The 15649-nt window shown below is 47.2% G+C and overlaps 2 protein-coding genes across 7 annotated transcripts in view; both read right to left on the reverse strand.

Annotated features, from left to right (window-relative positions):
- Nucleotides 1-1422, reverse strand: part of TMEM200B (transmembrane protein 200B) — a 23412-nt gene extending 21990 nt beyond the window's left edge. The window contains exon 1 of the mRNA XM_021375368.1: nt 713-1422. The gene's annotated coding sequence lies outside the window, so the exon portion shown is untranslated. The remainder of the gene's footprint in view (nt 1-712) is intronic.
- Nucleotides 2172-15649, reverse strand: part of LOC110387325 (lethal(3)malignant brain tumor-like protein 4) — a 45200-nt gene continuing 31722 nt past the window's right edge. For 5 of the 6 annotated variants that reach the window (XM_021375363.1, XM_021375366.1, XM_021375361.1 and 2 more), the window contains 3 exons: nt 15305-15366; nt 13370-13536; nt 2172-8953 (listed from right to left, as the gene is read on the reverse strand). In XM_021375363.1, coding sequence (XP_021231038.1) covers nt 8756-8953; nt 13370-13536; nt 15305-15366 — 427 coding nt within the window. In that variant the 3' untranslated portion in view covers nt 2172-8755. The remainder of the gene's footprint in view (nt 8954-13369; nt 13537-15304; nt 15367-15649) is intronic. The other variant, XM_021375362.1, reaches the window with a different exon arrangement.

Consider the following 15649-nt stretch of genomic DNA (forward strand, 5'->3'; position numbering starts at 1 on the left):
CCCGGGGGGGGGGGAGGGGGGGGGAGCAGAATCCATCCAACTCTATGGGCATGTGTGGGGAGGAAAGAGCTGGTGCACCCTAAGAAACAATCCAGGCAATTCCAACATGACTTTTTGCCTTGAGATTAATGCTACTCAGTGCACTCAGCGCCAGAAGTAACCAGCTCACATCACGCACACCCGACACCACTGATCTGCTGCTGTAATTGTCCTGCTCTGCCTCGTCCCAACACATCACATTGACAGCAGCAGAACCCAGCCCAGCGGGCACCAATGCTCATGGTTCAATGTGGGGCAGGGGCAAACAGCCCTGGCATGTGCTGCATGAGATTAAAACCACCCACATGGGAAGAAGCCAACCCTGCTCTCCAAAGGCTGCACACTACACCAGACAGGATCCCTGCTCAGGGCACAAACCCTCTAAGGGAGGAGGTGGAGGAGAGGACCAGGGCTCACATGCAGCGTGCAGGAGCTGTGCTGTGCAGAGCTGAGGTTGGTAGGATGCTCCTTTTCCCCTTTGCTGGCTCTACCCACATCAGTCACGTTTGCTCTTTTGGAAACATCTGCACCAGTGCAACAAGAAAGGAGCTGCTCAAAGGGGAACTCCCAGAGACTCAGCAACAATCCCCAGCACAGACTGCAGGTCACACCTTGCATTATGGGATAACAGCGCACTTCCAGCAAAGAAACAAGTGAAGGGGCCAGCACTTACCTCACTGCAGAGCTGGGCATCACGATCCTCCTCCCAGGGCAGGGCTGTGCCAGGAGGGGAGGGGCAGCTGAGCTGCCCACCTGCTTATGGAGACAATGTGAAAATGCACTAAGTCACAGCTGCGGAGCTCAGGGCAGCTACGAGGGGTGGTGGGCACGAAGGGCTGCGTGGTGCTGATGACAGGACAGCACAGGGAAGGACAGCACATCCCTTCCAGGGCAGCTGTCTTCAATTTATGGCCAAGAGACACCTGGAAACCTCCACGTGGGTGCTCAGATCCCACTAGGGCAGGGGCTGGCCGCAGGACAACGCCAGCAACCAGAGAACAAACAGATTTGGCCTGTCCAAGGAGGCTCAGAACAAAAGATTCCACGTCTGACTGAGCAGAGCAACCTGCAAATGTAATCAGCCATTGGGGTGGTTAAAGCACTCTGCTCTATTAAGACTTTCCTATCAAAATCTTGGTTAAAAAAAAATCCCTTCAGCTCCCATGGAGGAATTCAGGTATTAAAAGCACAGCGGGACAGACAAGCACACATCCCAGCAGAACCCAAGGGTGACTAACAGAGCTTGGAGAAGCAAAACTCAATGTTACCGAGAGCACAACAAGCATCCAAGCTAACCAGACTGGGAACCCGATCACGGTAACAAAAGCAAACAAGCCGGGTTTAAATAGAAGCAAAAAAAAAAAAAAACCAAAAAAAAAAAAACCACCCAAAACCTTGGAAAGGAAAACCAGCGAGAGCAAATGTTTACCCTGATGAAGGATAGTTTAGAAATTATGGCTGGACGCCAGCTCTCCAATATTTTTAGTTTGGAAGGGCCTGCTAATCTCGGGCTGCAGTGCAGGCGGGTCTGTACCCTCACCCCCTTCTGCTGTTGGCTCAGTGGGGCACCAGGAACCACGACTGGGTTAGGACTGCACTGCTTCCACCACCTGATTTTGGGGGGAGGAAACCAGCTACCAGCACAGGGCACAGCATTCTGCCATTAATCAGCTAATTGCAATCAAAGCAGAAAGCAACAACAACCAGGTGAGTTAACTGCCATCGTGATGGGACAGCAGGAGGGTGGAACAGGCACGAAGCCCCCCAAAGCACAGAGGTTTAGCATTGATTCACACTGATAACAACTTGCTAATTTTAGTTAAGCACTCGAGGCTGGAAGCAGCTTTAGGATGGCACAGTCCCGGGATGGTTTGCAATAGAAAACCATGAGGGATTAAAATATTGTCAGCATGGGACAGGATGGAATTTGGGGATTAGGCACAGCCTCAGCTGCGACACTGGCCAAGGCTGCGTGCAAATCATGGAGAGCACAAACACAGAGCTTCGTCCTGCCTGGTTAAAGAGACGAGAGATGGAAACGTTCTCCGTGTTTTGGGAGGAGGAGAAGGGGCAGGAGCAGAACCCAGCCCGCCCTGGGGCCAGCCCAGAGCTCGGGAAGAACAAGTCAGGTCTGAACTTATATTAATTTTATTCTCATTTCCAGGAGAAAGCGCTGGCGGAGTGCAGCACCGCAGCGAGTGACAGAAAGCTCAAGCATTTGTTTGCATGAATGCAGGCAAACATTTCCGAGGCTGAGCGGAGCTGTTTCCAGTTCGAGTCATCGGAATCTCAAAAATAAGCTCGCTCATCACATGACGGAGAGAACGTCAGAAACTTTAAAGCTTTCTGTGCTACAAATCCCTAAGCAGGGCATGAAAAGTAGCAGGCAGGAAATCTTCCACAGCTGAACTGGCTTATCCCCTGGGCTGAGAACTTCTCCTTTGGTGGGAGAACTTTGTGCTGAGCGGTGCTGAGCGTTTCTGCCCGACTTTCACGGGATTCGTTACCCAGAGCTGAAACCTGCTCCTCCTGGATTACAAGGGGGATCACGGGCGACAGGAATATTTGAACAGCTCGGTTAACAGCAGAGAAGAGGAGAAGGATTTGATCATTTCGCATCTCCAAAACACACGGAGGAAATAAGCTGCGTTTCCACTGAGAGAGCAGAGCTTGCATTGCACTGCAGGGCCCTGGGAGGTGGTCTCAGCTCGGGGTGGCTTTGGGTAATGCATTCCCTGGGCTCAGCTGGGACAGCAGCAGGCTTGTGCTTTGCAGACTACGAAAGCCTCCTCGACCAGGTGGCGTTAACCAGTTTCAGCTTCGTGCAACGCAGAGCTACAACTTTTGGCTTTCCGCTTCAAAGTGCATGTTTCGAATTAGACGACAAGGCATTACGCCACCAAAGGCATCTGCAGACCCCTTGCCTAGACACAGAGCGTGCTCAGGGCTGAGAAAAGGCAGAGCTGACTTTGCAAAAGCAGAGTCTGGAGACAGAACCAAGCCACGGAGCAGCACGTGAAAGCAGAGCTCCCTGTCAGCAGCACTCACTGAGTTCCTAAGGCAAGGAGCAAAGCTGGGGCTCACAGAAGACTTGTTTTGGTTTTTCTTAGCCCTGTAAGAATGAGGGAATTTTTCTGCGTGCCCGTGAAGACACTGGAAATCTTTTTTGTCACTGCAGTACTGTGAATGTGTCTGATTTCATTAGAATCTAGCTATATTTGGAAAAAGACCCAGCAATAGATGAGTGCACATTCTTGCTTGCTCTGCAAAGACAATTACTGGATTACAAAAAAAGGCACAAAAAGCACATTCCTCCTCCTCCTATCCCTAAAAGGTTTCCTCCTCCCTCCTCGCTCACAGCACTACTACTGCTGTCACTGAACAAACTCCAAGTACACATTTTCATCTTTGATCCAGCTGGCTTGGAAGCCTCTAGGATTTAAGATCTCTCTTCTGTTTGAGTAATTTCAGTGCCTAGAATCTCATTGCTTGCTTCACCAATTCTCTTCATCCTCTGTCTATATATAGTAAAGGAGATGGAATAATATTACATTTAGTTTTATTGCTGGAAGCAATCCGCTGTCCCCCAGTGCAGTTTCCCAAAGGAAGGAGGTGAAACAGAACATTCAGCAGGACGTGCTGGCTGGAAACAAGAACAAGGTAGAACTGCACACACTCCAGCTGGTTGGCTGTTACAGAGGAGGAAAACAGAGCACAGAGGGCTGGGGTTGTTCAGCCAGGAACAGAACAGGGCAGCTAACAATCCTCTGCTCCAGCTGTCACCAAACAGCTCTGCTTTGCCTGGAAGGCGAGCTGTGTCAGAGCCCAGGCCTCACAGAGATGTGGGATGCATGGAGTGGGACAAAGGAATGGGACGCTTTGATGAACATCCTGCTTACCGCTCCATAAATTCATTGTAATAAATTAAATTTATAGCTTGTCTTATCCCTGTCTCTTGTACTAAAATACAAGACTCTCCTGCGGTTGCATGGCTGATATTTAATGTTTCAGCTACTGAACATCCCACCATTCCTATGTCTTTGCTGTGGAAGGCTAAAAATCCTTCATGTTTTATATAAAAATAGAAGGTATGGAGACAAACCGCTCTATATACCACTAATCCAGGACCCAATGCATTCAGCAGCGTGGATTCTGCTTTATTTACAATTTTAAGGAACTCAGTACCTTCAGAAGGTCACGAGCACCTTCTCAGAAGCTGGGAAGGACATGGAGGGATCAGGGACTGCTGCATGTTCATAACAGCACGCTCTGAATTCCAGCACAGCAGAAACACCAGTGCTCCCCTCCGCCATGTAAGCACAGATTGCCACCTGCGTGTGCAGGAACAGAGCCACAAGCTTTGCTTCCTCCCTGACACAGACCAGAAATCTCTTCTGAGAAACAATTCTCAGCTTGCTTTGCTGCCTTCTCAGACTGATCCCCCCCCCCCCCCCAGGCAAACCTGCCCATGAGCTCTGCCTGTCTCACCCCCAGAGATGCTGAGGACCAACATCCACCTGGAGGCTCAATACGCTAAAGCACTCAAGTGTTCACGGGTTTTGACTGTTGGAAAATTAGAGCAGATTGTTCCTAGGAACTCTGCTTGCACACGCACACACATGCCGTCCACCGCGGGGTTTTCAGCTCCTATTCCTAGCATTTGGTTGGCTGTGAAGGCAGCTTGGACAAACCCACCAAACTTCCAGGTGCTCCTGACTGTGCTGTTTTGCCCTAAGATGATCACGGTCCAGACAGCAGCTGCCCAAAAGCACTGATGGGAGAAACACAGCTGTGAGAGATAAACTATAGGAGAGATCTTTGCCTACCCCAAACCCATCCACACAGGGCTTTCCTCCAGCTGCCTGGCAGCAAGAATGAGAAAGGTGTGCTTGTTATCAGACACGATGTAAGCCACCAGTGATGGAAACCATTCACCCACAGTGCACTGCAGTTGTGGTGTAAGCAGCCTGGCAGCCAGCAAGAGGCTTTAGAACAACCAACATCAGCAGGAGAACTTAAAAAAAAAAAACCAGTTGAGAAAAGGTCAGCTCTTGAATCACAGCACTGAAGGATACAGATCAGTTGCTCGGAAGTGCACCCATTTTCTTACCCTCTCCTTTTCAGAGCTTTTGTACATACATCTGTTGAACATGCTGGTGATAACTCAGTCTCTTTCAGGCACTCTCGTGGGACACAGCAGTCGTCGTACTCACAACTGTCCTCTTGCTATTGCAGCTCCACCACTGTGACCCTGGATTCCCCTTATAACCGGAGGTTTCTTCTAGATCTCAAAAAGAGATTGATATATCAAAACCAAATTCAATTACAAAATATAATAACCTCTTCTTGGAAGTGAAGCTGCCCCATATTCCAGATTGTGGCAGGATTTTTTTTTTTTTTTTTAATGTCCTAAAAATATTTTTAATAAGTTCGACTTAAAATATATCTGAGTCGCAGCCTGCCTCTCGGGCACGTCGTAATGCTCTCAGTGATGATCTGCTCCCTGTCAATTCCTTTTGGGCTTGGCCAAAGGGCTCTTCTCACTCTTCTTCTGCAGACTTGAGCATGAGAATGGCATTGTAGACCTTCAGGGCAGGACCCAGCTTGATATTGAGTATTTTAACCAAGTCATTCTGGTTCAGGAGGAGGAAGGCCTCACCATCTATCTGCTAGAGGTGCAAAACACAACAGAAGATAAAAATTACAATCAGGAAGTAAAGGGGATTCTCACTTCTGGTTGCTCAGTTAAGCAGTGTGCTGAGGAACGAAAATACAGACACAGCCTTGAGGATGGAAACCTTGTCCTCTCTAGTTCTGGCACCCACACCAGCCTGAGGTTCTCAGGCCTCCCCTAGAAGCCTGACAAGGGACAGTGTGGGCAAAACTTACTGAGAGATGATGAGGATGAAGCTCGCCCATTAGACTTTCTATGCACTATAAGGATACTTACCCTAAAAAGCCAGCCACTGTCAAAAATCCCACAGCCTAGTCACAATCTGTGGCCAAAAATGAGATCAGGAAATGCAAGCCTTCAGGAGGCAGCTATCCAAGAATTAATACATTACACTCGTCTACAGCAATTAGAAGTATCAAATCACCATTTCCCAGCGCGCTCATCACACGCTGTCATTGCACAGCTCCTCGGGCTCCTGGTAAGCAGCTGAAGGTGAAGTGTAAAGCTTTGCTGCTGCTTTGGTCAGCTTTGCTAGAAACTTTGCAGATGAGAAGAAGAACTGGTCAGAACCAGCACTCTGCCCATAGACACCCGAGCCTCCATTTAAAGGAGTAGCAGGAGGTTATTATGAAATAGTTTTCCATGGTACTAAACGGGTTCGTTCAGCACAAGGTAAAAGAGATGGTGTGTTACATAAAACAGGGCACAATAAAGCCAGGGAATCTGTCTGGATTTACACACATGCTCTCCTAATCCGTCAGCAAGGAGACATTCAATCAGATTCAAAGCAAGCAATCTAAAACTGTATTACCTTGTGAAAATAAGGCGAGCTCTAGGTAGCGGAGAGTAAAAACGTATTATTTTAAGAAGAGGTTAAAAATGTATTTTGGTTCACAAGAGCATCCACAGAGACAACGGATACAATTAATATAAACCCCAAACGCTGCAGAGGAGAAGCCAAAGATTAATGGACACAGACTAACAGTACATGTCTCTCTAAGTTATTCCATTAAAGTGCATTTACAGAGAGTGACAGCATCTCCTCCTCTCACTTGATGCTCACCAGCACAGCGGACAATGCTAGACACTCTGCTGAGCCAGAACAACAGTTCTTCTGTCCCTGCACTCTTCCTAACTGGAATTCTTCTCAGTGTCAACAACTGGTAGAAAAGGACACGCTTCATCAACTTGGACAAGGCAAAGAGCTGGGAGCCAGGAATTCGGGCTCCCCCTCTCTAACCTCAAGGAGACTGTTAAGCAAGTTCCTTTACTTCCCAGTATGGGCACTGGAAATGACAGCAAGGCTTCCAGTGCACAGCCAGCCACATTTCATTGAATCCTATTTGCAAGCCACCTCGAGTCTGCACTGCTGCACGGCCCACGGTAAAAATAGCCTGAAATAAATGGACCGCTGCTTAAATTAAATAAAAAGAGTCAAGAGAAGAAGAAAACTGCTGAAAAACAATCTTATGTTTCAAAATGCTTTCGAGTCCAATATTCTCATTACGTTTCCCTTCCATTGCATCGCCTCAACGATGTTTATTTTGAACAGACCTTCCCTGAGCTGGTCCTAGAAATGAGCGCAGGATGGCTGCCTGTGGTTTGTTATTCATCTCTTTGTTCCCTCTTCTTTGGGTGGTTTTTAGAATTCTGTGCACAGTTTGTTCTCTTCATTTGTAACATAAGCAGGAACTTATCCTTCCCCTTCCCGCCAACAGGAGTCTGCAAGGGATTTATTTCTCCTGAACACAGAGCACTCAAAGGCCTGATTACAGTAATGGACAACTCTGGTCAAGTCCAGCAGTCCTGTTGCTCACACCTGAATTTTGGCCAAAGCCAAACTGCTAAAAGGGCTTTAATTTTACACTGACAGTTTAGCTCGAGCACAAACCTGAAAAACAATCCAAGCCTCTCTCGTTTGGCACAGAGAACCATAGTTTGAGACTGCAGAAGGTATTAAAATAGAACATGGCTATGCTGCTCTCTGAACTAGAAAACAGCCACTGCGTTCAGGACCCACTTCAATTATTGCTAGAAGAAAAAAAAACCAAATTGTAAATGGGTGGTTCCATTAGTAGACTTCCCAAGCCCTCACATCCTGACTTCTAGCAGATGAAGGTCTGGTTTATTGGGAGAAATTTCACCATTCCCACTATATTCAATTAAATGCTATTCCACTACATGGCCACACTGTGAACAAGCATCAATTTATTTTGCTTTTTGTTTTGCGCGTGTGTACGTTTTAAAATAGGGGGAAGCAAAATACAGAGACATAAATCCCATAAAATGCACTCCAGCCTGATTCATCCTGAAAGGAAGCCAGCTCTGGGGAGCAGTCATCTATTACAAACCTGTCCTTCGCAGCCACTCCACTTCGCAGTGCTTCTCCTCGGCACAGAGGGTGCACTAAGTGCCTTGCAGAACGCAGGGAAGGCCCAGCCCCTTCCCTCAAGCTCTTACAATCAGAGCAGCAGAAGGGGAGGCATGTCTGTGCAAATTAATCACGGGCTTATGAAGAACCTCCAAAGCGTCCCTGCAACGTAACTGGAAGCCAAAGCGCTCAGCAGAGCCTAAGCATCATAGGATCAGCAAAAGGGAACAGGGCAGCCACATCCTGCACTGCTGGGATTTCTGAGAAGCTGTGGGGAATGCACCACAAACAGGGAACAGAGCCCAGCACAAGGCAGTGACAGGACACGTCGCAGGCAGGAGATGCTCTGACTCCCCAGCCTTTGCTTGTTCAAGGAAAGGTGCCCTCCTGCTCCCACCGTGGTCCACAGGAGAAGCCAGGGATTCCTAAGGAGCCCTCTGTCTGCCAGCCTGCCCAAGAGAAGCAGGCATATGCTCTTGTTAGAGGGAGCAGATGAGATCTTTGCTGCACCATTCCAACAGGACATCTTTATAGTGATGCCAAAAACACCAGACAATAGTCCAAGACAGGATGTTAAGCATAAGCTAAGCGATTGGAACGGGAGGGGAAATTTAAAGCAGCAGAATGCAATTAACCATGCTGGGTTTTCAGCTCAGTGCCGAAGCTGCCTCCTAAATGCCACAGGCTAATAGCAAGGCTGAGAGTGTCTGTGCAGTCAGCACTGTGACTGCAGAGCAACAGGGGCACAAAGCACCCCGCTGCCACAGCCAGGGACACTGCACAGGACTGGGGCAGACCTGACTTACCTCTTCCCTGAACACAGCTGCTTGTTCTTTGCAACCAGGTAAACGCTGGATAAAGCTTACCACCTATAATTAGATTGACAAGAAGAGAAACAAGGATGGTTAGAACAATGACCAAGTATGAAACACCTTATTTCTGTAGGTGAGTTCCGTATGAAAAGAATTTTTATAACTTTGATGCTTAGAACTCTCCCATTAATGAAGGTTATGTACAAGAAATAACACTGGGTTGTTGCTATAACACCCCTGAAAAGCTTATTCTGGTTACTAACAGTACTCTCCATTTTGCTATCTGGCCACTTCTCAAAGAGTCCAGCTTCTCCACTGCTTAAAATGGTCCTTGTAAAACATCACTCTTATTAAAAACTGTATATGGCCATGCATTATTTTAAACCCATCCACAACTTTACTTCCTCTGTGGTTTTGTCAGAAAGTAAAATCAAAAAGAAGGATTTAGACCATTTCCCATCATGACATCCCTTTCACAGATGATATAAATCAACCAAATGAGTACTCCTGGTTCATTAAGACACTGAAGGCAGAAAAGCAAGGAAAGAAAGAAGTTGTGGTTTTATTTAATCCATGGTGGATGCAGAGGATCCACAGAACCAACGTGATTAAACGAGTTAAAGTTAATTTTAAATTTCATATTAGGGAAAACCTTTCTAAGCAGGAAATCTGTTACCATTTGGAATAATCTCCTCTGAGACATGCAAGCAAGCCTTGGATTACATTATATAACACTACATAGTGCAAGCAGCAATCCCGAATGCAGTGGAGGATGACTTAATATGTATTGTCTTCTCCATCTGCAGCTTCACTGCTTCACAGAAGATTTGTATATTGAGGCATAATCAGATCAAACGTTTCATGCTAATTGGATGCTCCCCTGCAGGAACAGCTCTGTTCCACGAGGCGTATTCACTTGAGTTATTACAGATGTGACATTTCTCCCATGAACACAAACAGTTTTGTTTTTTTTTTGGGGGGGGGGGTTCACTGTCAAAGATGAGCTTCCCTTTAAATCACAATTGTCAGGCTCCCTCCTGAATCACATCCAGTGTCTCCAGCTGATCCCATTGCTGACCTGGGTCCTTCCAGGCACAGCACTGAGCTGTCAGCCTGCCCCCAGCTGTGCTCTGCCCTGGCAGAGCTGCTTTTTGGTGAGCATCACTGACTCCTGTTGCTCCTGTTATGCAATCTGAGAGCAGAGCTTCTCTCTCATCTCATGCTTCGCCATTACACTGTGCTAGGAGGGAAAGCTCCATCTTAAAGAGAACCCCTAAAACCCACGGCTCCGTCACACACTGACTCCAGAGTACAAGTGCAAGCTTCTACTGCAAACAAATAGCAAAATAATACTTTCCCTGTATCTCCTTATAATCAAAAACCGAATTAAATACTTCTGCAGGGCTGCTATCTTCCAGAACGTCAAGAGGCAGCTGGACCCTTGAGGGCAAGGCAGTAAATGTCCCTCAGGGCCCGTGGCACTGACAGGCTGGCAGAGGTCTCAGGGGAAAGCTCTGAGCCTGCCTTGCTCTTCTGTCCTTCCCTGGACAACTGCTGCTGGCCACTGTCATGGATGGCGTGATGGCCTTTCATCTGCCCCAGAAGTCATTTTTATGTACACAGCAAGCACCCTGCTCCACAGCAGTGGCCTTTTAAACAAATAAGAGAGTCCTGGGGCTTGCCAGAAACTGAGAAAACAGAGGAAGGAGAAGGATGCAAGACAAGCATGCAGGAGAGCTGGATCCCAGGCTGTGAGCCAGACCTGCATCCCGCAGAGCTGAGGGGGCCCACCTGGCCCATGTTACTGCTCAAGAGGACAGCCCCAGAACAAGACATGGCAGCTGAGGGATGAGGGAGGTGCAGAAGGCCAAAATAAAGCAGCGTGATGGGCTGGAACAAACTTGTCTGGACCTTTAAGTAGCTACACAGTGATGGCAGGGACGCACTTACCCCAGGGAAAGGGTGAGGTATGGGGAGGGTGGGAGATGGGGCAGATCAGGGCTTTTCCTTTGAGGAGGTGAACTGTTCCCTTTTTTTTTCTGCTGGTAAAAATCTCTACTGATCCTCTCACTAATCCCCCTGGTGGCAGCACCTCACTGCACATGAGTTGAGGGAGTGGGAAAGAGAAACCACCCTGTGCAGTTCTGAGAGCATCTTTAACAGCCCCATGCAAACAGGTGCTAAGATGATCCCAGATTCACGTGATATATTGAAACTGGCACAGTACTGCTGTATCTTTTTGGTAAAGCTGGAAGGCAGTCTCACCAGCACCCGTTTGGTATCAAGCTACAGCAGCCCTGATGCTATGTAGTAACCCACAAACAATTAGCACAAGTACAGTCCCCCTACAAAGCGTTACCATCCGACTCAGGATTAACTAACGAACAATTCAGCTCTGGCACCTATTAAAGTTCTTCTGTGATCCAATATCCTTCACTTGCTGTGCCTTGAGAACATGACAGGAAGCTTTCAATCACTAACAAAGCTGCAATAGAGTAACTACTCCTGTTGACTGCTCAGTGTTACCAAGAGTTTCTTAGCTTGAGGGCCTCTACGTATTGCTGCTGCTCTGCCACTTCAGCTGCTCCCAACCAACAAAGAATTCAAGCAAGTTTTTTTTCCTTAAGGCAAGTTTTACAAAATAAAAACAGTTATTCAGGCTGAAACCGAAGGAGAATATAACACTCCCATTGCTCTTGTTTCAGATCAACAGAATGGGCTCCTTTGTGCAACGGAGTTCAAAGTACAACCCATAGGCAAATGTTTGCCCTGTAGGAAGACGTTAGGAGCCCAAATACTGACAGATCCAATCTACTTTGGAATCCGAACTAGAACACACAAAGTCCTACTGCTTTCATCTTCCAGAGCTTGCGGCTACATTGCCCTGCACACAGTGATCCTGCAAGTGCTGAGACAGAAGCAAAATTAATTCCTATGGGAACGGGGGAAGAACACAATTTGCAAAAACCAATCCACTTGGCTGAAATGGGAGACGGAATCCGTCGTGACTTCAGCCAGTCCACTGTGGTGCTGCAGCTGATCTTTGCAATGTGCCATTCACACTCCCATGGGTAGTCAGCACTCCATGGGTTGTTTCAGGCACTGCAGTGTATTCTGGGTTTTGAACCACCACATCCAGAGTGCCCCGATGCACTGTGGTTGCTACTTATATTCATCTGTTATCAAACTAATATCCCAGTTAAATTTACCCAGCAGTTGCTTTAAAGGTCAACTGGAAAGGACAGATTTTATTTGGCTTGTATCCTCACTCTGTTCTTCCATGAAACGACCTCCATGTTTTGTCCAAAAGAAAAAGATTCTGATTGTTTTCATGTCAGAGGATTAGCTGCTTCTGTCTTTATTGATTTATTAAAAGACCTTTTGGAAAAAAAACAATGGAAGCTTTTTCTACAGAAGGATACAAATAGAAGATCTCTCTGAGAGATTTTTTTTTCCCCTCCTTGCTAAGCAATTTAAGCTCATTTCCATTAAAACAGAAAGGAAAAAAGGAATATTAAAAGGGCCATTTTTTAAACCAGCCGTACTAATTACTCTAGCCCCTTCCTGTTTGCTATGGTTCCTGTCCCCTGTGATCAGTCTCATCACACTCCAAGTAGTCCTCCAGCATGAAGAGTAAAGTCAAGATTGGTTTTCTGATGAAGAGGCACTTAGGGAAGATGCACTTTCTGAAAGCCTGTGAAGATCCTCTGTGCATCATGAAGAACAGCACCTCTTTCCTGCTTTGCAGATCATCTCCTACCTTGCAAGCACAACATTGCTGCACACTTCTCTTGAATTAAGTGGCCTGTGATTAAGCGCCAGGATCCAAATTGTCATCACTTCCCAAGTGGAGAGGCAAATATTATTTACGCCCAAGGCACCAAGTTAAGAAACAACCACTCAGCACGCAGAAGACAGCAGCTTTTTCACATGCCACCTAATTAGAGGAGACATCTCAAGAGCTGGGACTGCAGACTTATCCCCAGCCCCACAGCTGCCTCTGCCAGAAATCAGGTCAGGCTGTGGGCAGTTTGTTCCAGGGAAACAGGCAGGGAGCTGCGGGAGGAGTAGGCATGCACAGTGCAGCTTGGGATTATCTGCAATATAAAAGTGAATCAGCAGCAAAGTCACAGGAGAAGGGGAGGGAGATCAGAGAGCAACAAAATCTGATGTAAGAATGGTGCTTCAGGCCTGAGGACTGAAAGATCAAGGGGTAAATAAACAAAGAGAATTGCATTCACAAAACTAAGGCAAGGACACCAGAGGGTTAACAGAGATCCTTCCCCTTCCTTTATAAAGGGACTTGGGTATAACTTTTAGCTGAGTCAGCTATGGCATATGCAAAGCAAACAAAAAAAGCATTACCTAGGAAGAGAAAGAAAAAAAAAAAGATGTTTTCCAATTAGCACTCCAGAAAAAGGGGGGGCCCTGGCACCCCTGCAGCCAGGAGCAGGCAGGAAGCAGGGAACTCACCTCCTCCACGGTCCACTTGGTCACGTGTTTGGCTGTGAGGCCCAAGACCTCCGGCAAGAGCCTGCAGTGCTGCTCCCAGCAGAGATGGAGGCGGTGGCTCGGGTTGGAGTCCAGGGCAGGCATGAAGATGGACTGGTGGAGGGCCTGCTGGAGGCTGCAGTCGGGGTCTGGAAAGAAAACGAGACGAGTCAGAGCAAGCCTTCAAGAAGGAGCGACTACAGAGGAGAAGGAAAGGTCACAGTTTGGAGGGAAAAGCAAGGCAGGGCACACAGGCAGCCAGGCACTGCTACTGCGTGGCACAGTGCGCTCTCAGGGCATGCTCCCCCACCCTCCCGAGAAAGAGAAATCAAAACAAAGATAAGATTGCCAGGCTGGAGGCTTTATCGTTAGCTTCTTCCCAGGAAAATGATGTCACGCTGCTAACACAGAAGATGCTTGCAGCGTTTTATTGACAAGGTGGAGGAGTTCTGGTAACAGCATCTTCGGCTGGAAACTAATGGCACCGCCCCAGCTGCTGGCAGCCTGTGAGGAGTGGGGTGTGTGCAGCTGATGGCCTGGGCTCGCTGCCTCCCCAGGAGACTCCCAGGCCAGGAGTGCTGCACGTTACCTCCAGACATCAGTTCCCTCATGTGTCCAGTGATGGAAGTTTAAAATCAAAGAAGGAAAAAAAAAAAAAAAAAAGAGAGAGAGAGAAGAAACCACCCCTCCCTGATGAGATCACTTGAGTAGTGCAGAGTCATGGTCCTACAGGGATTTGCCCAGTTATACAACAGGAAGTGAAGCAGAGGATGGAAACAACGTGGAACACGTTCCCCTGGCTCCCAACCAGCAGCGTGCTCAGCCATGCTAGAGGCAGAGGCTGGCCTGGCACATAGTCACTCTTCTGTCCCCTGCTGTGTCACCTTACCTTCACCTCCACCTCTCTAAGCAATGTGGGGTGCCATCAAACACAGGTCTCTATTGCTAATAATGAGACCAGAATGGGGGTTAAAAACACATGTATAAAGCCTAAGCAAGAACGGCTCTTCAGATGGGATGCAAGCTCTGTGCAATCATGAAATGACAGGTCAGTGCATTACTGCAGAATTTCCCTCCCCTGATTTCCATCACTCTGCTTAAGGTGAATGCGACAGGAGAGCAGACAGCTTTCCCTGCCAACTGCAACTGCAGCTCAGGGCTGGCAGGCTTCTCTAGCTCCAACTGCAGAAGTCAGCACTAGGTAAAAATGAATTAAAAAAAAGCCAGGCACCTGTCCCAGTTTGTGCCTGCTTAGCTATTTTTGATTGGAGTCTATTACCATGTTAAATCCTCCTAAAAGCCTGGTCAGCTCGGTTCTCTGAAATGGCTTTTTATAGTAAATCTGAAAGTTAAGCATATGGTTTGCTAAAGTGATATCAGAAAGCTTCTCTTCAAACTTAACCTGTCAAGTACCAGAATAAATATGACATTATTTCTCCATTTGGATTTTTAGTTTCTTTCTCATCCTAAAGAGAACCTTCCAAAAGTCACCCCAAATGATTCTGACTATATTTCTGGATACCTACAGAAAGAAGTTGATGGAACTTAGCAACTACCTGAGAGGTTTTGGTTGTGGCTCCCACAATACCTCTGCTGGCTCTGTCAGCAGAATGCTCATGAGGAACAACCTCCCCTTGCCCCTGCAGAAGAGCAGGCAGTGGTACAGGAGATGGTGAAAGCTCGTCTTCTTGGTTAATAAATATAAAACTTCACAAGGTATGACACCTTACACCTCTAAGCAATTTCACCCTTCTTCCTTATTTCAAAGGAAGAAAGACAATCACCATCATCACCTCCAAGCGTGAGTTCTCTTGATTGTGGGATCAACAACAACAAATCTGTAAAGTTTTAAATGATCCTCGTGGCTCTGGTATTTTGCACAAACCCACACACACAATTAAATAAAAACCAACCCACCTTTCCCGTCGTTTTCCTGTTTCACCAGCTGCAACTTTATGTAGGCATGTGAGCATCCAAGCCTGAAAGCATCAATTGCAAAACATATCAAGTGATAACTCAAACTGGTGCAACTGCTCCTCTATACACATTGACTGATGGGGTACTGAGGAACCAGAATACTCTCCCTCTTAAAATTATCAACAGAATTTCTTTGCCCCTGGCTTCTTTTCTCTAAACTAAGAACTGTGGTATTAAATTCATACTTACAACTCGGATTTGAGTTCACTGTGGCAAAGAAAGCCCCCAAGTTAGGGGGAGGAAAGGAGAAGACTTCACAAGTAATTCTAAAACCCTACGCTGCAA

The sequence above is a fragment of the Numida meleagris genome, chromosome 22 (assembly GCF_002078875.1).
Source record: "Numida meleagris isolate 19003 breed g44 Domestic line chromosome 22, NumMel1.0, whole genome shotgun sequence".
Lineage (NCBI taxonomy): Eukaryota > Metazoa > Chordata > Aves > Galliformes > Numididae > Numida > Numida meleagris.